The sequence below is a fragment of the Leucoraja erinacea genome, chromosome 2, assembly GCF_028641065.1.
Source record: "Leucoraja erinacea ecotype New England chromosome 2, Leri_hhj_1, whole genome shotgun sequence".
NCBI classification, from domain to species: domain Eukaryota; kingdom Metazoa; phylum Chordata; class Chondrichthyes; order Rajiformes; family Rajidae; genus Leucoraja; species Leucoraja erinaceus.
The window spans coordinates 25,023,347-25,050,047 of record NC_073378.1 but is presented as its reverse complement, the minus strand read 5'-3'; the positions used below and the strand labels follow the sequence as shown (position 1 = coordinate 25,050,047).

Here is a 26,701-nt window from a genome sequence, read left to right as displayed (position 1 = left end):
CTGAAGATCTGATAGCTGGAGAGAATCATCACAGCTGAAAGGCCTGTGGAGATGATGTTTCCACGAGTGGGAGAGTCTAGAACCAGAGGGCGTGCCCTCAGGATGAAAGAACCTTCCTCTAGCAAGGAGATGGAGGAATTTCTTTAGTCAGAGGGTGGTGGAGCTGTGGAATTCATTGCCACAGACAGGTGTGGAGGGTGTTTTTTGATGTCACATTAATAAACTAAACCATTGAGAGGTTGCAGATATCCAGCCAGTTGGTCCACGAAGATTTTAAGAACACAGCCAGATATACCATCAACAACAGATACTTTCAATGGACCTCTCCCACAATGTCAGGAAAATGAATGAGCTGGTCATCGACATCAGGAAGGAGCAGAGTACCTGGCTCCATCTGTAACAATGGTGTTGAAGTGGAGACTTTGAAGTATCACTAACAATTTGTCATGATCCAGCCACATTGACGCAACGGCCAAAAAGCACACCAACTTTAACTTCCTCAGATGGCCAAGAGGATTCTTTGAGTCTACAATGACTCGACCAATTTCTAGAGATGCACGATAGAGAGCATCCTACCTTGATTAATCACAGCTTGGTATGTCGACTGTAATATCCAAGACTGTAATAAGTTGCAGAGAATTGTGGATGCAACCCAGTCCATAACAAAAACCAGCCTCTCTCCCACATGTACACCAGTTACACTGCAGATATGCAAAGAAGCTAAGTTAATCAAATACCCCTCATACCCATGTCTTCCTCTCTTCTCTGCTCTCCCATCAGGCAGAAGCTACAAGAACATACCACAAGAACAGTCTCTTCACTGCTGTTATCACTTTCTTGAATGGACCTTTCTTGAATGGCATGTTGGCCTTCATAACAAGAGGAGTTGAGTATAGGAACAAAGAGGTCCGTCTGCAGTTGTACAGGGCCCTGGTGAGACCACACCTGGAGTATTGTGTGCAATTTTCGTCTCCAAATTCGAGGAAAGACATTCTTGCTATTGAAGGAGGGCAGCGTAGGTTCAGAAGGTTAATTCTGGGATGGCGGGACCGTCATATGCTGAGAGAATGGAGCGGCTGGGGATGTATACTCTGGAATTTAGGATGAGAGGATATCTTATTGAAACATGTAAGATTATTAAGGGTTTTGATACGCTAGGGGCAGGAAACATGTTCCCGATGTTGGGGGAGTCCAGAACCACGGGCCACAGTTTAAGAATAAGGGTTAAGCCATTTAGAACCGAGATGAGGAAACACTTTTTCACACAAAGAGTTATGAGTGTGTGGAATTCTCTGCCTCGGGGGGCGGTGGAGGCAGGTTCTCTGGATGTTTTTAAGAGAGGGATAGATAGGGCTCATAAAGATAGCAGAGTCAGGGGATATGGGGAGAAGGCAGGAACAGGGTACTGATTGTGGATGATCAGCCATGGTCACATTGAATGGCGGTGCTGGCTCAAAGGGCCGAATGGCCTACACCTGCACCTGTTGTCTATTGACCTCTCGTATGCTCAGGATGAATTCCTGATCTTTCATTCTATCTCGTTGCAGCCCTTGCACTTCTTTTTATCTGCACTTTCTCTGTAGCTGTAACACCACCATAGCAAATACTATTAAGGATAATCCCAAGGAATGTTACAAGCACATAAAAGGAAAAAAGGTAACCAGAGAGAATGTAAACCCCTCAGGAATAAAGCACCTTTAGAGAGGCTCCTCTCTAAAACCTTTTGGTTTTAGTTTAGTTTAGAGATACAGTGTGGAAACAAGCCCTTTGGCCCACCAAGTGCAAAGGGTACAATACCCGCACATTAACACGTACATGGATAGGACAGGTTTGGAAGGTTATGGACCAAGCGCAGGCAAGTGGGACTAGGGTAGCTGGGATTTTGTTAGCCGGTGTTGGCGACTGGGACCGAAGGGCCTGTTTCATCACTGTATCACTCTATGACTCTATTTACACTATCCTACACTAAGGACAATTTTTATATTTATACCAAGCTAATTAACCTACAAACCTGTACGTCTTTGGAGTGTGGGAGGAAATCAAAGTTCTCTGTAAAAGCCCACGCAGGTCAAAGGAGAATGTACAAACTCCGAAAGCCAGGATCGAACCCAGGACTCTGGTGCTGTAAGCGCTGTAAGGACCAAATCTACCGATGCACTATCATGCCGCCTTTTTGTAGAAGTCGTTCCAATTTATTTTGATATCCATCCATGTAATTCTCCATCCTACTCCCAGCTATTGATCTACATGGTGAGAGGACAACTTCTCCGTTAGCAAGGAGTTAGTTATCAAAGGAAGCATGGTGAGGGACATGCCCCAATCAGCATCAATGGTTCCGAAGTAGAAATGGTTGAGAGCTTCAAGTTCCTTGACGTATATATTACTAGCGATCTGCCGTGAACCAACCACATTGACGTAACAGCCAAGAAAGGCACTCTCCAATGTCTCTATTTCCTTAGCACTCTGAGGAAATATGGCATGTCTCCAACGACTCTTACAAAGCTCTGCAGATACACCGTTGAAAGCATACTATCGGGTTGCAATCACCCTTTTGCCCAAGACCGCGAGAAATTTCACGGTTATAGGTATTGCCCAGTCCATCACACAGAGCAGACTGCCACCGTCTACACTTCACGCGGCCTTGGGTAGGAACAGACATAATAATCAAAGACCTTTTCCTCTCTCCGCACTGTTGGTGCATAAGTACAGAAGCTTGAAAACGCGCACCACCAGACTCAGGAACAGCTGCTTCCCCTCTGTCATCAGGCTGCTGAACGGACCTTCTATAAACTAGGGTACTGTGCGGTTCTCCTCTACCACATTGTGGACATTGGACTTTGTCTCTGGAACTATTGCGTGATACTGCTGAGAACTATATTCTGCACTCTGTATCTTTTCCTTTGCTCTACCCATTGTACTTGAGTTTGAGTCCATGCAGTAGTATTCATTTCTTAAAGATGATATTTCCATTAACATGCATTTCTGGTGGAATCTTTGGTCTAGTGAACATTAATAACAATCAAAATTAATACCTGGGAGAATACCTTGGATATTAGCTGTAATTGCCAAGTCTCTGCCTACTGTTGAAAAGGTTTGGAGTTGAAACTTTTCTGGTTTAGAAATGGGAAGAATAAACATCAGATTCCGTTTGTTGTATCACAACTTTGCAATTACATTTGGCCCGAGCATATGTTAGACAAAATATTGTGCTGTCCTTGGCAATGATTTACAATAGAAATTTGATAATGATGCTGCTAACTTGTATTTGAAAATGCATTAGCAATTATCGATTGGCAGCTCATTGGTCTAATCATCAGTCCGTCAACAATTGGTGGGGTTAATTGGAATTTTTAAAGTGGAGATTAATGGGTTCTTGAAGTGGATCAAAGGTTTTGGGGAGAAGGCAGGAGAATATGGTTCAGAGGGAACAAATAGAGCAGCCATGATTGAATAGTAGAGTAGACACGATGGGATGAATGACCTAATTCTATTCCTATGAAGAGAGGAGCATGAACAATTCTGGGCAATGTGGACCTTGGGGTGACAGCAAGGCAAATGGATTAGAATAACACCAGGATTTCAAGAGTTATGTGACAGGGAGAGAGGTTATATGGCCAGGAATATGAATTTCAGTCACAGGTCAGCCATAACAAACAAATTCAAGGGATGATGTGGCCCACCACTCTTCTACATATTTATTTTAAACTGGATAAAAATTAAACTTTGTGCAATTTATGCTGCCAAACATTCGGGGCCGCCCCTCCGATGGGACCTTGGACAAATCTGTACCAGGCAACCAATTGAACCATTGTAATTGTTTACATTTACAAAGATTGGCAACTTGATAACTTATCATTTTATAATCACAGATTATTGTGCCCAAGACCGCGAGACAGAAATTATTACAATTTTATCTGTTTGATCAAATCTTCCAGCCTTCGAGTGAACAGAGTAGAAAATTTGTGATCAAAGATATGTGGAGAAACATTTGCGAGATACACAGGGTTCAGGTATAAATGCCAGACAAGAAACAGAATCATGCATCACAGAAACTGGCCCCTTTGGCTCTTCAGGGTCTTACCATTCATTGTGAAGGTCCTGCCCTTGTTTGACTTGCCGAAATGCAACACCTCACACATATCTGAATTAAACTACATGAGCCCATTTGTTCAACTGATCCTGTTAGTCTGAAGAAGGGTCTCGACCCGAAATGTCGCCTATTTCCTTCGCTCCATAGATGCTGCTGCACCCGCTGAGTTTCTCCAGCATTTTTGGCTACCTTCAATTTTCCAGCATCTGCAGTTCCTTCTTAAACATTTTGTCCACTCCACAGCGAAATCTCCTCAAGGTGTGCCTACTTTGAAGAAGTTCTCCTGCTCTCTCCGAAGACAGTTTAACAACCTCCTCGCTCACTCCCCCCCCCCCCCCCCCCCCCCCCCCCGCGGTCACCCCTTCCCTCCACCCTACGCTTCTTCCCTCCAACTCTACGCTTCTTCCCCCCCCCCCCCCCCATCAATCTGAAGAAAGGTCTCGACCCGAAACGTCGCCCATTTCCTTCACCTCACCCGCTGAGTTTCTCCATCATTTTTGTCTACCCGTTATATGTCTTGTTTACCAACTTCACTGTCTACAATACCATTTATTTTGATGTCATCTGCAAACTTACTAATCCGGCCTTGTACATTCTCAACCAAATTGTTGATATGCATGACAAATGGCAAAGGGCTCAGCATTGATCCCCGATCTACACAACTAATCATAGGCCTCTGGTTCTGAGAAACAGCCGTCCACTACTACTCTCTAGTTCCTACTACAAAGACAAAAAGCCAAGAGCAGCTTTGTATTTTTTCAATGTCAGAATCATTATGTTACAGTACACTTATGAACAAATATAAATACATTTAAGTATTGCTTAATGCATTTATATTGATAGATCCTCATCAATAACAACTTCTACCCTAAAATGGAGATAAAAAGAGCACTTAGTCATCCCTCAGAAAAGCAAATCTAAGCAATATCCCCAGATCTCCTGCAAACAGTCATCTGTTCTGCATGGAAATCAGATAGATAGCATACATTGATTTTACATTGAAATGATACCTAATGCAGAGAATCGTCATACACAGATGGAGAAGTCTTTGAACTGTTACATTCTGAGAATGAAGACGTCACTTCTAGATGACCTTAAATTCCATTATGAAATTCACCAGCAGAAGTGGTTGTTGAGGCAAATGGGACAGGTGCATCTTCAGAGAAGTGAGACAGTCAGATGGAGGAATAGAGACACAACAAACTCCAAATAATGAAAACTAAGTAAAAACAGTGAAGTAGGAACTCAGCAGATCATGCACTATCTGTGAAGGCAAATGGTGTGCATATGTTCAGAGCACTGAACATCCGCAGGATTCTATAGAGCAAAAACAGTAAATGAGAAAAATCAACCCAGAATTGTCTTGTATACTCTGGAGTTTAGAAGGATGAGAGGGATCTTATTGAAACATATAAGATTATTTAGGGTTTGGACAGGCTGGAGGCAGGAAACATGTTCCCGATGTTGGGGGTCCAGAACCAGGGGGCCACAGTTTAATAATAAGAGGTAAGCCAATTAGAACGGAGAAGAGGAAATTCACAACAGAGGGTTGTGAATCTGGAATTCTCTGCCTCAGAAGGCAGGAGAGGCCAATTCTCTGGATGCTTTCAAGAGGGAGTTAGATAGAGCTCTTAAAGATAGCTGTCAGGAAATATGGGGAGAAGGCAGGAACTGATTGTGGATGATCAGCCATGATCACAGTGAATGGCGGTGCTGGCTCGAAGGGCCGAATGGCCTACTCCGGCACCTACCTATTGTCTATAAAACTTCAGACTTCAGAGACACAGTGCAGAAACAGGCCCTTTGGCCCACCGAGTCCTCACTGACCAGCAATCACCCCATGCACTAACACTATCCAACACACCAGGGGCAATTTTACAATTTACCAAAGTCAATTAACCTACAAAACTGGGCACATCAAGGACTATCTACCACCAGACTTCGACCCCCACCAATTCGCTTATCGCCAAAACAGATCCACAGAAGACGCCATCACCGTAGCTCTCCACTCTGTGCTGAGCCATCTGGAGCAGGGGCAGAACTACGTCCGGATGCTCTTTGTGGATTTTAGTTCAGCCTTTAACACAATCATCCCGGACATCCTCATTGGTAAACTGGTCACTCTCGGCCTCCCCACTGTCACATGTGCCTGGATTAAGGATTTCCTCACAAACCGGCCCCAGACTGTGAGACTTGGCCCCCACCTCTCCTCCACTCGCAGGTTGAGTACCGGTTCCCCACAGGGCTGTGTGCTAAGCCCCCTCTTATACTGTCTCTACACCTACGACTGTAGTCCGGCCCACAACAACAACCGCATCGTCAAATTTGCTGACGACACTACTGTGGTCGGACTTATTTTGAAGGGAGACGAGGCAGCCTACAGAGAGGAAGTCCTGAAGTTGACAACCTGGTGCTCAGAAAACAATCTGGCTCTGAACACCAGGAAAACAAAAGAGCTCATTGTCGACTTCAGGAGGCACAGCACCGACTTAGTCCCCCTACACATTAACGGCGAGTGTGTGGAGAGGGTCAACACCTTCCGGTTTCTCGGCGTCCATATCGCGGCTGACATCTCCTGGACGGACAACACGACAGCGGTCATCAAGAAGGCTCAGCAGCGGCTGCACTTCCTGAGGGTCCTCAGGAAGCACAACCTGGACTCTAACCTGCTGCTGACCTTCTACCGCTCGTCCATCGAGAGCCTGCTGACATACTGCATTACAGCATGGTATGGCAGCTGCACCATGGCAGACAGGGAGAGGCTTCAGAGGGTAACCAGGACAGCGCAGAGGATCATTGGTTGCCCTCTCCCCTCCCTGATGGACATCTACACCTCCCGCTGCCTTAGCAGGGCAAAGAAGATCACCAAAGACAGCTCCCATCCTGCGTTTGGACTGTTCGACCTGCTGCCCTCTGGAAGGCGCTATAGGTGCATCAAATCCAGGACAAACAGACTCAGGAATAGCTGCTTCCCGAGAATTATATCTACTATAAATTCAAATCCACACATGCACTGACTACACCGCCCAACACGGACTTCCATCTGTATATATGTATATATGTATGTAGCGCCGTAGAATTTGTGCACCTATTCCCCCCCACCCCCATCTCCCTTCTGTTTTGTTTTTCTGTTTCTTGTTTTTTGTGTAAAATTGTATGTATGCACTGAGTACGAGCAGCTTTCAGTTTCACTGTACATGTATAGTGACAATAAATGGCATATCTATATCTCATCTTTGGATTGTGGGAGGAAACCAGAGCACCCGGGGAAAACAGAGAACGTACAAACTACAAGCAAAACAGCATCCTTGGTCAGAATAGAATCAAGGTAAGGCAACAACCCTACCGCTGCGCCACCTTGCCACTTCGTATGCTAATTTTACATCTGGATTATTATTACCAGCTCTGAGATAAAATCAAAGTTAAAGAAGTCATTAAACTGAAAAGAGTACGAGGATGTTGCCAGGACTCGGGGGCCCGAGCATGCTGGGACTTGTTTCCTTACGTCCCTGTCCTACTTAGGAAACCTGAACGGAAACCTCTGGAAACTTTGCGCCCCACCCAAGGTTTCCGTGCGGTTCCCGGAGGTTTTTGTCTCCCTACCTGCTTTCACTACCTGCAACCTTCGGAAACCGCACAGAAACCTTGGGTGGGGCGCAAAGTCTCCAGAGGTTTCCATTCAGGTTTCCTAAGTGGGACAGGGTCATTAGAGTGCAGGATGCTAAGGGGTGACTTTATAGAGATATATAAAAATCTTGAGGTGAATAGACAGAGTGAATGCAGAGTATTTTACCCAGGATAGGATAATCGAGAACCAGAGGACGTAGGTTTAAGGTGAGAGGGGAAAGATTTAATAGGAGCCAGAGGGGCAATATTTTCCACACAAAGGGTGATAGATATATGGAATGAGCTTCCACCTTATCTACCTGCGACTCGACCTTCAAGGAACCATACACCTGCATTCCTAGATCCCTCTGCGCTACAACACTACCCAGAGGCCGACCATTTACTGAGTGGATCCTGCTCTTGTTCGACGTCCCAAAATGCAACACCTCACACTTCTCCATATTAAATTCCATCAACCATTCCTACGCCCACCTGGCCAATCGATCCAGATCCTGCTGCAATCGTTCACAACCATCTTCACTATCTGCAAAACCACTAACTTTTGTATCATCAACAAACTTGCTAATCTTGCCCTGTATGTTCTCATCCAAATCATTGATGTAGATGACAAACAGTAACGGGCCCAGCACCGAACCCTGAGGCACACCACTAGTCACAGGCCTCCAGTCTGAGAAGCAACCTTCCACCATCGCCCTCTGTTTCCTTCCACGGAGCCAATTTGCTATCTATTCAGCTATCTCTCCTTGGATCCCATGCGATCTAACCTTCCAGAGCAGCCCGCCATGCAGAACCTTGTCGAATGCCTGAATGTAAAAGAACACTTGGACAGGTAAATGGATATGAAAGGTTCAGAGAGATATGGGCAAGTGAGACTAGCTTAGATGGGGCATCTTGGTTCATAGGGGGTGAGTTAGGCCAAAGGATCTGTTTTTGTGCTGTACGACTCTGTAAGTGACTGAAAATAATCTCAAAGTGGTAAACGTCCATCTATTTATGGAATGCTTGAAAATAGTATCCTCACCGTAATGAAATGTACGTATGCAATTCACCAGCTTCATCATCCAATGTTTAGTTTCTCACTGTGAGAGCGCCCATACTCAGATTCACTGTTCACACATAATCCTAAAATCCAACTGTTTTAGAGTTTAGTAATCCAGGCCTTGAAGACAAAACAAATCAGTTCTCCTTCAAATTACAATCTTTGCTTAGTGGTGTTCCCAGTCCTAGAGACGTGTATTATAGCCAGGAGTTTCTACATGAATGATCCCAGGAATGATTGATTACCATATGCTGAGCGTTTGAAGCACTAGGCCTGTACTCGCAGGAGTTTAGAAGGATGAGGGGAAGGGGGGGAATCTTATTGAAACTTACCGAGTAGGTGAAGGCCTGGATAGAGTGAACATGGAGAGGATGTTTCCACTAGTCGGAGAGTCTACGACCAAAGGCCATAGCCTCCGAATAAAAGGAGGTACATTTAGAAAGAAGATGTGGAGGAATTTCTTTAGTCAGAGAGTGGTGAATCTGTGGAATTCATTGCCAAAGATGGCTGTGGAGGCCAAGTCAATGGATACTTTTAAGGTAGGGATTGACATTCTTGATTAGCAAGTGTGTCAGGGGTTATGGGGAGAAGGCAGGAGAATGAGGTTGAGAGGGAAAGATAGATCAGCCATGATTGAATGGTGGAGTATACATGATGGACCAAATGACCCAATTCTGCTCTAGAACAGGATATTAATTACTGAATAGCATTCGGCATATGCACTTGTTTCTGAATTACATCGATATCATGCATTTAGCTTGTCAGCACCCAACAAGGTATTGTAGCTAGCCAGAACCATCCATGAGCCATGCAATGAGGCAATCAATTGCAGCAGGACCCAGCATGTCATATCTAAGACAAGCAGAGAAGCCAGAACAAGCCCTGGCCGAAACCAGCACAGAAAATCTGACAGCAAACTTATACCCAGTGGTGTCATATGTCTGAAGAAGGGTTTCGGCCCGAAGGGTTGCACATTTCCTTCGCTCCATTGATGCTGCCTCACCCGCTGAGTTTCTCCCGCAATTTTGTCTACCTTTTCATACGTCAAGTTTTTTTTCCCTTGCTGCTAAATGTTCCTGACATTCAGATGCATTTAAAATATTTTGCAAATGCAATAAATAATTTTAAATTGTTAATAATTCGTGCAATGAAAATCACAGAAGTACTCAAACTAAAATGTCATTAGATTGATGTTACATTATCCTCACCTCACAGCCAGAAGATTGAGCATGCAGATCCCATGGCGAGCTTACCCTGGAGCAAGATCTTTCAGCATATGCTCTCAGCTTAAATGCTTGAGAAGTCCTCAGGTTGTTTCCTTGTCTTTGTCAAGATAGAACATGAAACAAGTGCAGAGTCATACAGCATAGGAACTGACAGTTCGGCCCAACTTGTCCATGCTAACCAAGACGCCCCATCTAAATTAGTTTGGCCCATGTCCCTCGAAAATCATTCCTATTCATGTAGCTGTTCAAATGTCTTTTAAATATTGTTATAGCATCTGACACAACTTATTCCACTGGCAGCTCTTTCTATATTCTACTCGCCACCCTCTGTTAAGAATTGCCCCTCATGTTCCTCTTAAATCTTCCTCTTTGCACTTTAAACCTATGCCTTCTAGTTCCTTCTTCCTCTACCCTGGGAAAAGACACAGTGTATTCACACTATCTATTCATTACGAGAGATTGCGAATATATATCTAATACAGACACAACAGCATCAATGTAGAAACAAACTGCAGATGCTGATTAATACACAAAAGGACATAAAGTGTTGGAGCAACTCAGTAGCCAGGCAGCATCCCTGGAGAACATGGGACGTTTTGGATTGAGATCCTTGTTCAGATTTTAAGAGTGGAAGCGGAGCAGAGGAGCAGTATCCCAACCAAAGGCTGAGATAATAAACCCTGAACACAGTCGTCCTCCACCAATATAAACTTGGTAACTATGTAAATAACATAAAAAGTTTAATGGTATAGTCAAAAAAAAAAATAGAAGAGCTTCACAGAATTTGTTGCTTGGAGATGCTGATGAATTTTGTAAATCTCCTGCAGATGGTTGAACATAAGGAACAAAATAGATATTGCCGAACACATGATAAAATTTAAGACTAAAAAAAAGCAACAACGGCTTGGAGAGTTTGCTCACAAGCTGATTGAGCTTGGAGAGGTGCAAGCTTCCTGAGCTGTGAGAGCAACAGTTGAGCTTGGCTACATGACCACAGTGGCCCACATCAGATGGTATCGATTGGCATCTGATATGGATGCATCAATCTCTGCCGCTCTGCTCTTTAACCCTTCCCCTCCTGCTGATTGTGGAACACCGACTGCCTCCAGCTAGAGTTTCTGCTGAATGCTCCACAGTTTCCCTGGTGCTTCCACCAATTCCATTGCGTGCGTTTTGGGACCAAGTTGGGCTTTTGACTTCTTAGCAGTAGCTACCCGCAACCAGCGTACACGATAAAAGTAAGCAGTTTTGAGCAAATGATAACTTCTGTAAAATAGAATAAACGTGCGATTTGGAAGTCAGTCAGTGCTGAGCTAGAATTAGCTTATTCATTGAGGTATGGGAAAATGTGTGACGTGTACTTGCACATGAGCACAAGAGTTAACAGGAATTAGATATTCAACAACTTGCACCTGCCCCGCTGCTCACCATAGAAACATAGAAAATAGGTGCAGGAGGAGGCCATTCAGCCCTTCGAGCCAGCACCGCCATTCATTGTGATCATGGCTGATCGTCCCCTATCAATAACCCGTGCCTGCCTTCTCCCCATATCCCTTGACTCCACTAGCCCCTAGAGCTCTATCTAACTCTCTCTTAAATCCATCCTGTGACTTGGCCTCCACTGCCCTCTGTGGCAGGGAATTCCACAAATTCACAACTTTCTGGGTGAAAATTTCTAAGACTGTGGCCCCTGGTTCTGGACTTGCCCAACATCGGGAACATTTTTCCTGCATCTAGCTTGTCCAATCCTTTTATAAGTTTCGATAAGAACCCCTTCATCCTTCTAAACTCCAGTGAATACAAGCCTAGTCTTTTCAATCTTTCCTCATATGACAGTCCCGCCATCCCAGGGATCAATCTCGTGAACCTACGCAGCACTGCCTCAATCACAAGGATGTCCTTCCTCAAATTAGACCAAAACTGTACACAATACTCCAGATGTGGTTTCACCAGAGCCCTATACAACTGCAGAAGAACCTATACTGAAATCCTCTTGTTAAGAAGGCCAACTTTCCATTAGCTTTCTTCACTGCCGGCTGTACCTGTAAGTCAACTTTCAGTGCTGATGTGATCTTTTACCTCAGCACCAGATCCCAGCACTATCCTATTCCAAAATAGCCAATAGAAAAAGAACCAATCCGCGAACTAGCAAATATCACAACTCATTTCAAATTCAAGTCCTGAACTGTAACAAGATATTTCAAAAGGTGCAACGGATAGGAAAGCTTTAGAGGAATATTGGCCAATGTGGGCAAATGGGACTAGCTTGGATGGGGCATCTTGGTCGGCATGGATAAATTGGACCAAAGGGCCTGTTTCTGCGCTGCATGACTCTAATGATTGTAGGACACAAGAAGACAACAGAAGAATCCAAGCACAAAACGGGAGCTGGCCATCTTACCCCACCAGTCCATAGATCAACTATTATCGTATAAAATAGACACAAAGTGCTGGAGTAATTCAGCGGGTCGGGCAGCATCTCGGGAGAATATGGATAGGCGACATTTTGGGTCCAGACCTTCCTTCAGACTGATTGTGGTGGGGGGGGGGGGGGGGGGGGGGGGGGGGGGGGGGGGGGGGGAAGCTGGAAGACAGGACAGGACAAAGCCTAGCAAGTGATCGAAGGATGCAGGTGAGTATGGGGGAGGGGGGAGAGAGTTGACTGGCAGATGGCTGGATAAAGGCCAGAGATGAAAACACAAAACGTGTGTGAGATAAGGAGGTAAGGATAGAAGGGGATTGTAAATCCAGGGGAAGGAATATGACAGGAAGAGGATGGGGGAAGAGGAAAAGAAGAAATATGGCATTTCCAGGGAAGAGAGGCTATGGAGGAAAGCATGGGCAGAAGTAGGGGGTTCTTTGTAGGTAGTTATCTGAAATTGGCGTATTCAACATTCATACTGTTAAGTTGTAAGCCACTCATGCGGAATATGAGGTGCTGTTCCTCTAGGTTGTATACCATTATGGGCTTTGTTTCACATAGTGTCATACAATGTGGCAACAGGCCCTTTGGCCCAACTAGCCCCCACCGGCCAACATGTCCTAGCTACACTAGTCCCGCCTATCTGCATTTGGTCCATAGCCCTCCAAACGTGTCCTATCCATGTACCAGTCTAACTATTTCTTAAACGTTGAGATAATCCCAGCCTCAACTACCTCCTCTGACAGCTTGTTCCATACACACACCACCCTTTGTGTAAAACAGTTACCCCTCAGATCCCTGTTAAATATTTTCCCCGTCACCTTAAACCTTTGGTCCTTGATTCACCTACTCTGAGCAACAGACTCTGCGCATTACCCGATCTATTCCTCCCATGACCTTAGGGACGGCCACGGTGGCGCAGCGGTAGAATTGCTACCTTACAGCGTTTGCAACGCCGGAGACCCAGGTTCTATCCCGGGTACGGGTGCTGTCTGTACTGAGTTTGTACGTTCTCCCTGTGACGGCGTGGGTTTTCGCAGAGATCTTAGTATTCCTCCCACACGCCAAAGATGTACAGGTATGTAGGTTAATTGGCTTGGTGTATGTGTATATTATCCCTAGTGTGTCTATGATGGTGGTTAATGGGCAAGGATCGCTAGTAGGTGCAGACTCGGTGGGCCAAAAGGCCTGTTTCCGCGCTGTATCTCTAAACAAAACTTCAAAAAGATCCTCCTGCGCTCCAAGCAATAGAGTCCCAGCCTCCTCAACCTCTGCCTATAACTCAGACTCTAGTCCCGACATTCTAGGAACGGGACATAAAAAGCTTAAAAAAAAACTGGAGAGAGAGATGTGGTCAAAAGGCAGTGTTGGGAAAGAACGAGAGATTGGAAAAAAAAACCTACTTAGACAGCAGAGTGAAGGCATCACAGGGTGATAACATAAAAAAACAACTACAATAAGTTAAATGTCTTCTGTGCACCATGAACTTCCTGTGGCACACTTTCCCTGCAGCATTTTGTTGATAACACCCATAAAAGGCAAGACGTTTAATAGTAAAAGTTATGCATCTGTTTTTTTTTAATTAGGTAAATTCAAAATAAACGTTTTGCTTTACCAATCAAGCAGATACAAGCAGTGGTATCAACCAACACAGAAAAAAGAGACATGGGCATATTTATAAAGAGGCAGAATATCCAATAATCACATGCAGTATATTCATATTTTCTAAGCAGGTAATGCAGAACCACTTGTACTTTGGTAAGTCTACTATAAATGTCGAGTCTTTTGTAAAATTGAACATAACAGGACAAACATTACAATTTAAATCTGCAGAATTCAACAGGGATTTCTTTGGAAAGCTATCCCACCATTTTAATGTTACATTTCTTCTCAACATGACAAGAACTATGAACGTGTAAAAAAAAAAAGCACAAGTAGCTAAAGCCTTTATAAATGCAGTTCCTCTAACCTGAACGGCATGGTAAATAACAGAGTAAAGGTTTTTATGAACTTACCATAGTACGCAGGGTTTAAATGCGACCACATTTTAAGACAGTGTATCCTCACATTAGTAATTTAATGGTGTTTCTGCCAGCAATCGTCAGTGAGCACGTAAGAACTCAACAGACTTGCACTCTTCCTACTACACCCAGAGTTTCACAGCAGGAACAGCTGTCACTGGGGATACACATCTCACATTGGCTGCGACAAGCAACATTGCACAATATCTGGAAAGTACCTACACGTAATCCAGTGACCAGTTTTGAAACCAGGGAAACCACTTCCCGCTTATGCGAGAGGATTTAACCAACCATGTTGCGCAGAGAGGTGCAGCCCGAGAAAACAAGCCCAGCCCACATAAGCACTTCTGCCAAAACACTGACGACTCAGACAAGAACATATCTGCCTGTATGCAAGCGACTTTTCTGTGCAATAGATTAGAAGTAAATTTAAATCCCTGTGTATGTGTTTCACAATACTACCCTCGAGAGGTTTCTAGGCTTAAACTAGTGTATTCCGCATAAAACAGTCATGGAAATGCATTTTTTTTAAAGTGTTACATGGAACTTTGAACAGCACAGCACAAGAACAAGCCCTTCGGCCACAATGTTCATGCTGAACATGTTGCAAGTGATTCATATCCCTCCATACCCTGCCTATCTAACATTCTCTTAAATGTAACTATCGTGACTGCCTCTACCACCATCCCCGACAGCATGTTCTAAACGCCTATGTAAAACTGAAATTCCTTGAACATTTCCTTTGTAAGGCACGATCTCATACTAATTAACAAACCGTGCAGAGAATAAAAATTGCCCGGAGGTAGACACAAAATGCTGGAGTAACTCAACGGAACAGGCAGCATCTCTGGAGAGAAGGAATGGGCGACGTTTTGGGTTGAAACCCTTCTTTAGACTTCAGACGGGACTCGACCCGAAACGTCACCCATTCCTTCTCTTCAGAGATGCTGCCTGTCCCACTGAGTTACTCCCACATTTTGTGTCTACCTTCCATTTAAACCAGCGTCTGCAGTTCTTTCCTACACATAAAAAGTGCCCGCCTCATTCCAGTATAGAGAAACAAGTGGAACAACTCCAGGACTGTTTGGAGTCTGTAGACTGGGCAATGTTCAGGGACTCGGCAACGGACCTGAATGAATACGCCACAGTCGTTACAGACTTCATGAAGAAATGTGTGGAGGAATGCATCCCAACAAAAACCTTCCAAGTGTTTCCCAATCAGAAGCCTTGAATGAACAATGAGATACGTACTCTTCTGAAGACCAGACACCGGGCATTCATGTCTGATGATACAGTGGTCTACAAGAAGTCCAGATACGACCTTGGTAAGGTCATCAAAAAGGCCAAGAGGGACTTCTGCTCCAAACTGGAGGATGAGACAGATGTTCAGCAGCTGTGGCGGGGCTTGAATGCAATCACCTCCTACAAGGCGAAATCAGGAGGCAGCTCGAATGTTGGCAAAACATCACTCCCTGACGAGCTCAATGCGTTTTACGCACTTTGATCGGGAGAACACCGATGTGCCTTCTCGAACCCCCATTCGCTGTGATGGTATTTCAGTCACAGTCACAGAGGCCGACGTCAAAAAATCCTTCAGAGTGGTGAACTCTCGAAAAGCGCCTGGACCGGATGGTATACCCGGTCGTGTTCTAAAAACCTGTGCGGACCAATTGGCTGGAGTTTTTACGGACATTTTCAACCTCTCACTTTTGAGGTCTGAGGTTCCCACCTGCTTTAAAAGGGCATCAATTATACCGGTGCCCGAGAAGAGCAAGGTGACGTGCCTCAATGACTATCGACCAGTGGCACTAACGCCGGTGGTGATGAAGTGCTTTGAGAGGTTGATCATGGCGCAAATCAACTCCTACCTCGACAAAAACCTGGACCCACTGCAGTTCGTTTACCGCTACAACAGATCAACAGTGGAAACGATCTCGCTGGCTCTCCACTCTGCTCTGGACCACTTGGACAACAAAAACTCATATGTCAGGCTGTTATTCATTGATTACAGCTCGGCATTTAATACAATCATCCCCTCCAAACTGGTTACCAAACTCGCAGAACTCGGCCTCTGCCCATCCCTCTGCAATTGGATCCTCGACTTCCTCATTCACAGACCACAGTCAGTTCGTATTGGTGGAAATGTATCAGACTCGATAACAATCAGCATGGGAGCACCTCAAGGCTGCGTGCTCAGCCCCCTGCTGTACTCACTCCATACTATGTTGTGGGACATATCACTGATGGGGACGAGTCAGAGTACAGAAGTGAGATTGACCGACTGACCAAATGGTGCCAGCACAATAAGCTGGCCCTCAACACCAGCAAAACCAAGGAACTGATTATGAACTTTGGAAGGGGTAGGATGGGGACCCACAGTCCCGTTTATATCAACGGGTCGATGGTGGAAAGGGTCAAGAGCTTCAAATTCCTGGGCGTGCACATCTCTGAAGATCTTTCCTGGTCCGAGAACATTGATGCAATCATAAAGAAAGCACATCAGCGCCTCTACTTCCTGAGAAGAATACGCAGAGGCGGTATGTCTAGGAGGACTCTCTCTAACTTCTACAGGTGCACAGTAGAGAGCATGCTGACCGGTTGCATTGTGGCTTGGTTCGGCAACTTGAGCACCCTGGAGCGGAAAAGACTACAAAGTGTAGTAAACACTGCCCAGTCCATCATCGGCTCTGACCTCCCTTCCATCGAGGGGATCTATCCCAGTCGCTGCCTCAAAAAGGCTGGCAGCATCATCAAGGACCCACACCATCCGGGCCATACACTCATCTCCCCGCTATCTTCAGGTAGAAGGTACAGGAGCCTGAAGACTGCAACGACCAGGTTCAGGAATAGCTTCTACCCCACAGCCATCAGGCTATTAAACTTGGCTCGGACAAAACTCTGAACATTCATAGCCCATAATCTGATTATTTGCACTTTATCAGTTTATTTATTCATGTGTGTATATATTTATACAATGGCATATGGACACACTGATCTGTTCTGTGCTATGTTCTGGTGTGCTAAAGCAAAGCAAGAATTTCATTGTCCTGTCAGGGACACATAACAATAAACTCTCTTGAACTCATGAACGCTTGATAGAAAGCAAGAGACATAAAAGATTGCAGGTCTGGAATCTGGAGCAACAAACAATCTGCTGGAGGAATTCAGCGGGTTGAACAGTGGGTTTGGCGGCACAGTGGTGCAGCGGTAGAGTTGCTGCCTTACAGTGCCAGAGACCCGCGTTTGATCCTGACTATAGGTACTGTCTGTACATTCCCCCCCCATGCAGGGATTGTTGGTCAGTACGGACTCGTTGGGACCACAGGCCTGTTTCTGCGCTGTATCTCTAAACTAAACAAAAACTAAAATGTGTAAGGGGAAAGAAATTGTCAACATTTCAGGTCATAACCCCATATCTAAATTGATGCAATGTTTTGACCCAAAATGTCAAAACTTCATTTCCCGCCCACAGATACTGCTAAACCTACTAACCTCCTCCAGCAGATTGTTTGTTGACTGGGAAGCAACTTGCTTTGGTCTCTTCTATACTAGGATTCCATAAGAATAATAGCTAGTTTCACAATATCTACCCTAGAAAGGAAAGAATTACTGTGCATTATGTAGTAAAAGACCCGTTAGAAATGCAATGTTGAGACCGCGTGGTCAAGTCAAGCTCAGCCATTACGACACCCAAGGTATATAACATTCCAAGCACTCTAGGTTCACACGAGTATCTCTTCAACAGCTGGTAGAACCGCTGCCTCACAGCGCCAGAAACCCAGGTTCAATGCTGACCTCAGGTGCCGTCTGTATGGAGTTTACACTTTCTCTCTGTGACTGCGTGGGTTTCCTCCCGGTGCTCCACTTTCCTCCCACATCCCAAGGAAGTGCGGGTTTGTAGGTTATTTGGCCTCTGTAATTTGCCCCCAAAACTAGTTTGAATGGGTGATCAATGGGCAACGTGGACTCAATGGGCCAAAGGGCCTGTTTCCATACCTTATCTTTCAATTCAATTTCATCTGTTCAATCGTAGCCCAAGCATGACATCCAGAGGCTACAGCTAATCATCCGATCAGCTGAGGTTATTGGCTGCGACCTTCCCTCCATTGACGAACTGTACACTGCAAGGGCCAGGAAGCGAGCGGGTAAGATCATCTCTGACCCCTCTCACCCTGGACACAAACTCTTTGAATCATTTCCATCTGGAAGGCAACTCCAGACTGTCAAAGCTGCCACAGACAAACATAAAAGCAGCTTTTTTCAGCTGGACTTCAGGAAGTCCAGAGGCGGCACGCACACCCCCATCCACATTAACGGGACGGAGGTGGAACGTGTTTCTAGCTTCAGGTTCCTGGGAGTCAACATCTCCGATGACCTCTCTTGGACCCACAATACCTCTACTCTGATCAAGAAGGCTCATCAGCGTCTCTTCTTCCTGAGGAGACTGAAGAAGGTCCATCTGTCTCCTCAGATCCTGGTGAACTTCTACCGCTGCACCATCGAGAGCATCCTTACCAACTGCATCACAGTATGGTATGGCAACTGCTCTGTCTCCGACCGGAAGGCATTGCAGAGGGTGGTGAAAATTGCCCAACGCATCACCGGTTCCTCGCTCCCCTCCATTGAGTCTGTCCAAAGCAAGCGCTGTCTGTGGAGGGCGCTCAGCATCGCCAAGGACTACTCTCACCCCAACCATGGACTGTTTACCCTCCTACCATCCGGGAGGCGCTACAGGTCTCTCCGTTGCCGAACCAGCAGGTCGAGGAACAGCTTCTTTCCGGCGGCTGTCACTCTACTCAACAACGTACCTCGGTGACTGCCAATCACCACCCCCCCCCGGACACTTATTATTATTTATTCAAATCGTTTGCTATGTCGCTCTTCCAGGGAGATGCTAAATGCATTTCGTTGTCTCTGTACTGTACACTGACAATGACAATTAAAATTTAATCTGAATCTGAATCTTTCCATGACTAGGAGCTCTGCTCAATAAACAAAAATCTGTAGCCTCCTTTTGCTCTGGTATTTTATTTCATTCACATGTATAATAATGTTTATTTATATAGCACTTTTCAACAAAATCAATTTGAACCAAAGTGCTTTACAGAGATTGATTAAACTAATTGAACAGATTAAATGTCAATAAATCTATACAAAACAAAAAAGAGAAAAAGAAAAAAAGACACAGAACAGTACACTATAGAAATCAACAAGAAACGTCCCCCCACAGCAGAATTCACTGTGAGGGAAGGCACTAAAAATATCCAGTTCACCCCCTCATAGTCCACCCGAGGTCGGGGTCTATATGTGGCCTCCTCAGCCAACTCGATGTTTTCAGGCCCTCTGCCGCGAAGCTGGATCATCGGCGTCGGGTGAACATTCTTCAGCGGCCTGGACTGAAGCGGCCGCTTCCTCCCTGAAGACTGCAATGTCCAAAGTTCTCAGGCCGCGCTGGCCGGACCTCTGACACTGGCGAACTCGGATACCAGGCCCCGCGGTGTTGAAATCCAGTGCCGCCCGCCCGCGGCTGGACGCTCTGCAGCCGCAGCTCAACGATGTTGGTGTCCCAGCATTTGCACCGCCGGCGAAGCTGTAGTCCCGGCAGGAAACGCCGCTCCAGCTTGATGGTAGGCCGCACAGAGAGGACGAAGATGCGGTTCGGAAGAAAACCGCATCTCCGACCAGGTAGGACTGGGATTAAAACAGTTGCCCCCCCCTCCCCCCCCCCCACATAAAAGAAGACCTCCAATAAACATTTTGTACGGACAGGACTAAAAATAAAAAATAAAAAGGGTGAAAGGACGGACTGCAGGAGGAGCAGCCATACACAACGGCGCATCACCCCCGCAGTCCGCCATGAAATAATCAATAATGTTTTATTATTAATGTTTAATGTTTTATGTGTCATTCCTAACTGTCACTGTATGTCGTGTTGTCACTTGCGGGGAGAGCACCAAGGCAAATTCCTTGTATGTGAATACTTGACCAATAAACCTATTCATTCATTCATTCGAAGAAATAGCGAGATCAACACTTCATCAAGGTAGGAATCACGATTTCACCATCACAAATGGTCTCTGTGGCTCATAACTAGAATCCACTTCCAGTATGCGTGATCTTTCCTGTAACTCTATATCATTGCACTGTGGATAATGACCTTGTAGTTTCACGACAGCTTATTCTCTGACTCATCATGAGCATTGCTATAAAAAGTCTACTGCTAGAGAAATTTAAATGATGCCATTTTACTGAATTAATTTATGTTTTATCTATGATATGAGGAGTTGTCAAGATTTATTATCGATTATCGATTTTACTCTGGCAACATCTTGCACAAGAGATGCATATCTCACAAAATGCTGGAGTAACTCAGCGGAACAGGCAGCATCTCTGGAGAGAAGTAATGGGTGACGTTTTGGGTCGGGACCCTTCTTCAGTCTGACCTGAAATGTCACCCATTCCTTCTCTCCAGAGATGCTGCCTGTCCTGCTGAGTTACTCCAGCATTTTGTGTCTAACTTCGATTTAAACCAGAATCTGCAGTTATTTCCTAGGCGGATACATATCTTAAATTGACAAAAGTTAATAGGTAGGCTATGGCTATGGATTACGTGCAGGTAGATTAAAGCGATCGTTTTTGCATCATGTTTCGCAGAAGAGCATGTTCTTGAACAGTGCTGTTCTATGTTCTCTGAAGGAAGGCATACCATATACCTTCTTTACTACTACATCTGTTTTTCATAGGTTTAAGGCGAGGGTGGAAAGATTTAATTGGAACCTGAGGGGTAACTTCTTCACACAGAGGGTGTCGGTTGTATGGAACGAGCTGCTCCCGGAGGAGGTAGTTGAGGTAGGGACCATCGCAACATTTAAGAAACATTTAGACAGGTGCATGGATAGGAGGAACACGGGCCAAACACAGGCAGATGGGACTAGTGTAGATGGGACATGTTGGTCAGTGTGGGCAAGTCGGACCGAAGGGCCTGTTTCCAAGCTGTATGAAGCAATGACGATGACTTTATCTACTTGTGTTACCACTTTCAGGAATTGACAGGTAAATAGGTATATCTGACTACCACAAACCAGTCACATATTGTCCCAACTTGGAAATACGTAATTGTATGTTTAGTGTCAATGGATAAAACATCTTGAAATTCCCTAAGCAGGAACCTGAGAGCACAGCGCTGACTGCAGTTGTAGAAATCAACTTTTCATATCCACCACAGGAGATGAGCAAAAGACAGTGGGCTTGATAGTGACAGTCATATCCCAGAAACAAATGCAAAAAGGACAAGTCCTGCTGATTAACAAATTTAAAAGATTTGATTGCTGTGTTGATTACTGCCATGGTAGATGGCAGATTTTATTGGTAGATTTAGATCACTGCGCTGTTGGTTAACTCCCCAGACTCTGCGGCTCTTTATTCTTGATCACATATTTAACATACCACGTTTGACGGATCCTATCTCTGACTGGCCTTAAGATGACGCCTCAAACTGGCTAACCATCGCTTCTCACCCTAGTACAACAATCAAAATGCCAAAGATAGACACAAAAAGCTGGAGTAACTCAGCAGGACAGGCAGCAACTCTGGAGCGAAGGAATGGGTGACGTTTTGGGTCAAGACCCTTCTTCAGAGTCTGCGGTCAATCACGCAGAATGTCTTATCTGGAGAAAAGGTTTCTGAACTAAAACGTCACCCATTCTTTCTCTCCAGATATGCTGCCTGCCTCGCTGAGTTACCCCAGCATTTTGTGTCTATATTCGGCATAAACCAGCATCTGCTGTTCCTTCCTACACTCAGAATGTCATTTCTACCAACATCATACCCACTTTTAAGTACAACCAACTAGCTCCCAGATCCCTATTATTACTGAAGGAGTCTGAAGAGTCTCAACCCACAAACGTCACCCATTGCTTCTCTCCAGAGATGCTGCCTGTCCCTCTGTGTTACTCCAGCATTTTGTGTCTTCCTCCCTATTATTACTGACCAGCTGCTCCAATTTCAAGCGTTATCTTCCCTAACTGTACATGGCTGGCACAAGCGAAGGAAAAGCCTTGTGTGCACAAAGTGGCAAAACGCGGCAGTGCTGGTTCGAAGGGCCGAATGGCCTACTCCTGCACTTGTTTTCTATGTTTTTGATTTTTCTATATTGCAAATAATACTCTGGGTTCACATGGAATAGGATGTTACTGACTGGGTTGTCACACAAAACAGCCACGGGTCTCATTCACCACAATGCCTTCATGACACTGGAAAATTGGTGTTGGCTCAACCGTAAACTTTATCGATGTTCAATTAAATTCATTACGCTCCTTGAGGTAGGTCGATGATCCACAAACCTGTCTTCATCGACAGGACAGTGGTGGAGAGAGTCAAGTGTTTCAAATCCTGGGCGTGCATAGCTCCGAAATCTGCCCTGGACCCAGCACATTGATGCAATTATAAAGAAAGTCCATCAATGCCTCTACTTCCTCAAAAGATTGAGGAGATTCAGTATTTCAACAAATACTCTCTTGAACTTCTACAAGTGTACATTAGAGCCTATTGCATCACGCCCTTGTTTGGAAACTCGAATGCCCAAGAACGAAGAAATTTACAAGTGGTGAACACTGCCCAATCCGTCACAGAAACTGACCCCACCGCCATCAAAGGGGTCTACAGTATTGTCAGAGACCCACACTACTATGGCCACACTCTCAATTCCACGAGCAGTAGCTCCACTCAACAGCCAAAAGTCTGTAGCCTCCTTTTGCTCTGGTATTTTATTTAATTCTTCGCATGTTTAAATTATAATGTTTTTTTTTAAATTGTCTACTGTATATCATGTTGTTATCCTTGCGAGCAAAGCACTGGCAAATTCCTTGTATGTATACATACTTGGCATAAAATGTATTCAATTCAATTCATCTCACTCCTGCCATCAGGAAGGTATAAAAGCCTCAATACTGTAAGGTTCAGGAGCAGCTTTTTCTCTACAACCATGAGGCTATTAAACACCACAACCACCAAATAATATGGATAGCACGCGATAAAATCTTTTCACTGTACCTCGGCTCACATCACAATAAACTATTGAAAGAAAACTAAGCTCTGAAGTACATGGACCTGGAATCTGAAGTGCATCGACCTGGGGGCATTGTTTTAGTCTTTGCACTATTTGTGTTTGTTTGTTTTATATATATAAAAAACAAACAAACAATAAGAGGGAAAATAGACAATAGACAATAGGTGCAGGAGTAGGCCATTCTGCTCGTCGAGCCAGCACCACCATTCAATGTGATCATGGCTGATCATCCCCAATCAATACCCCTACGCTGCACTCCCTCAATAGCAAGAATGTCCGTTCTCAAATTAGGGGACCAAAACTGCACACAATACTCCAGGTGTGGTCTCACTAGGGCTCCGTACAACTGTAGAAGGACCTCTTTGCTCCTATATTCGATTCCTCTTGTTATAAAGGCCAAAATGCCATTCACTTTCATCACTGCCTGCTGTTACCTGCATGCTTACTTTCATAGACTGATGTACAAGGACCCCCTAGATCCAGTTGTACTTCCCCTTTTCCCAATTTGACGCCATTTAGATAATCTGCCTTCCTGTTTTTGCTACCAAAGTGGATAACCTCACATTTATCCGCATTAAACTTCATCTGCCATGCATCTGCCCACTCCCTCAACCTGTCCAAGTCACCCTGCATTTTCATAGAATCCTCCTCACAGTTCACACTGCCACCCAGCTTTGTGTCATCTGCAAATTTGCTAATGTTACTTTGAATCCCTTCATCCAAATCATTGATGTATATTGTATATAGCTGCGGTCCCAGCACCGAGCCTTGCCGTACCCCACTAGTCACTGACTGCCATTCTGAAAGGGACCCGTTAATCCCTATTCTTTGTTTCCTGTCTGCCAACCACTTCTCTATCCATGTCAGCAATCTGCCCCCAATACCATGTGCCCTAATTTTGCCCACTAATCTCCTATGTGGGTGGGACCTTATCAAATGCTTTCTGAAAGTCCAGGTACACTACATTCACTGGCTCTCCCTTGTCCATTTTCCTAGTTACATCTTCAAAAAATTCCAGATGATTAGTCAAGCATGATTTCCCCATTGTAAATCCCTGCTGACTCGGACCGATCCTGTTACTGCTATCCAAATGTCTCATCTTTTATGATTGACTCCAACATCTTCCCCACCACCGATGTCAGGCTAACTGGTCTATAATTCCCTGTTTTCTCTCTCCCGCCTTTCTTAAAAAGTGGGATAACATTAGCTACCCTCCAACCCACAGGAACTGATCCTGAATCTATAGAACATTGGAAAATTATCACCAATCCACGATTTCTAGAGCCACTTCCATAAGTACCCTGGTATGCAGACCATCAGGCCCTGGGGATTTATCAGCCTTCAGTCCCATCGGTCTATCCAACACCATTTCCTGCCTAATGTGGATTTCCTTCAGTTCCTCCATCACCCCAGATCCTCTGGCCACTACTATATCAGGAAACATAGAAACATAGAAAATAGGTGCAGGAGTAGGCCATTCGGCCCTTCGAGCCTGCACCGCCTTTCAATATGATCATGGCTGATCATCCAACTCAGTATCCTGTACCTGCCTTCTCTCCATACCCCCTGATCCCTTTAGCCACAAGGGCCACATCTAACACCCTCTTAAATATAGCCAATAAACTGGCCTCAACTACCTTCTGAGGCAGAGAATTCCAGAGATTCGACACTCTCTGTGTGAAAAATGTTTTTCTCATCTCTGTCTGAAAAGATTTCCCCTTATCCTTAAATTTCCCCCTTATCCTTAAAGGAAGATTGTTTGTATCCTCCTTAGGACACAAATACAAAAACAATGCCTCCAGGTCCATGTACTGAACATTTTTGGTGTTTTTTAAGGCGTTTACCATGTACCATGTTTACATATCTGTTGCTGCTATAAGTAAGAATTTCATTGTTCTGTTTTAACACATATGACAATAAAACATTCTTATCATGTATCAACCAACCTTCGATCATACTGTATACCACAAAGATATTAATTTCCACCTTTATATTAATAAAAGTATCATAATTGGCAAACCACTCCTTTCCATCGCCATCTGCAACGTTGACAACTTTTACACGCAATTATTCATATCCTTAAAAGCCTAAACTTCAGCTCATGCAACTTTTCAGTCATAAGTTTATGTTCATAAGTTGTAGGAGCAGAATTAGGCTATTCGGCCAATCAAGTCTACTCCACCATTCAATGATGGCTGATCTATCGTTCCCTCTCCATTCTCCTGCCACTCTTGTCAAATCCCTTTGAGTTATCACTCCCTTTCTCCTACCTAAATTGGCTCTCAGTCCACCAATGTGTTCAATTTAAAATTCTTGCACATGTTTAGATCCTTCGGGACCTCATCACTTTCTGTCATCATCCAGCCAAATTTTCCCTACCTCTGGAACAATTCTCAAATTGCTCTGCAGTTCGAGGTATGGTTGGAGCACAGGTTTCTTCACTGAGGGAATCATTATTGACTTCTGGACACTGATCCTCTCTGAAGTTCTTCTGAATTTCTCATAAAATACCTTGGATTAAATTGGAGTCCTTCTTCTCTCCTCCATCTACAAGTAATTTACGTTGCTTCCCGAGTCATCATGGCATTGCCACATCTTTTTCCTCATTCTAGGGATATGTTCACAGGAGCAATAATGACTGGAACAATGTAATTATTGCAAAGGTCTTGAATATGATTCGCTGCATACACTCTCCACAGACTTTAGCATTGTAAAGAAACCTAAAAGCATGAAAAGCAAGCCGAATCAAATCAATGCATGATGAAAATCAATCCTTTTAAAGGCCACAAATGGTGAGTCGTTTCTGCTGTTACCAGAGCTGCCAATGTTGGCAGCCCTGTGTTACATACATGTTCATCTATGTAGGGTTATGTCACATCCAAGTGCAAGAAATTTAAGAGAATTGCGGACGCAGCCCAGACCATCATGCAAACCAACCTCCCTCCAATTGACTCCATCCACACTTCATGCTGCCTCAGGAAGGCCACCGGCATAATCAGGGAGGAATCTCACCCTGGATGCACTCTCTTCACTCTTCTCCTCTCTCCCATCAGGCAAGAGATACAGAAATGTGAAAATTGAACATCTCCAGATTCAAAGACAGTTACTTCCCAGCTGTTATCAGACAACTGAACCATCCTAACACCAACTAGAGGGCGGTCCTGACCTACCATCTACCTCATCTACCTCAAATGTCACCCAGTCTTTCT

General features: G+C 44.7%; 1 protein-coding gene across 2 annotated transcripts in view; it reads right to left on the bottom strand.

Annotated features, from left to right (window-relative positions):
- Positions 1 to 26,701, bottom strand: part of hivep1 (HIVEP zinc finger 1) — a 192,315-nt gene that overhangs the window by 157,799 nt on the left and 7,815 nt on the right. The window contains exon 1 of one of the 2 annotated variants that reach the window (XM_055653325.1): positions 14,420 to 20,139. The exons of the other annotated variant lie outside the window; for it this stretch is intronic. Within the exon in view, the coding sequence (XP_055509300.1) occupies positions 14,420 to 14,450 (31 nt within the window). The 5' untranslated portion in view covers positions 14,451 to 20,139. Of the gene's footprint in view, positions 1 to 14,419; positions 20,140 to 26,701 lie in introns of those variants that run through there. 2 annotated transcript variants of the gene reach the window in all.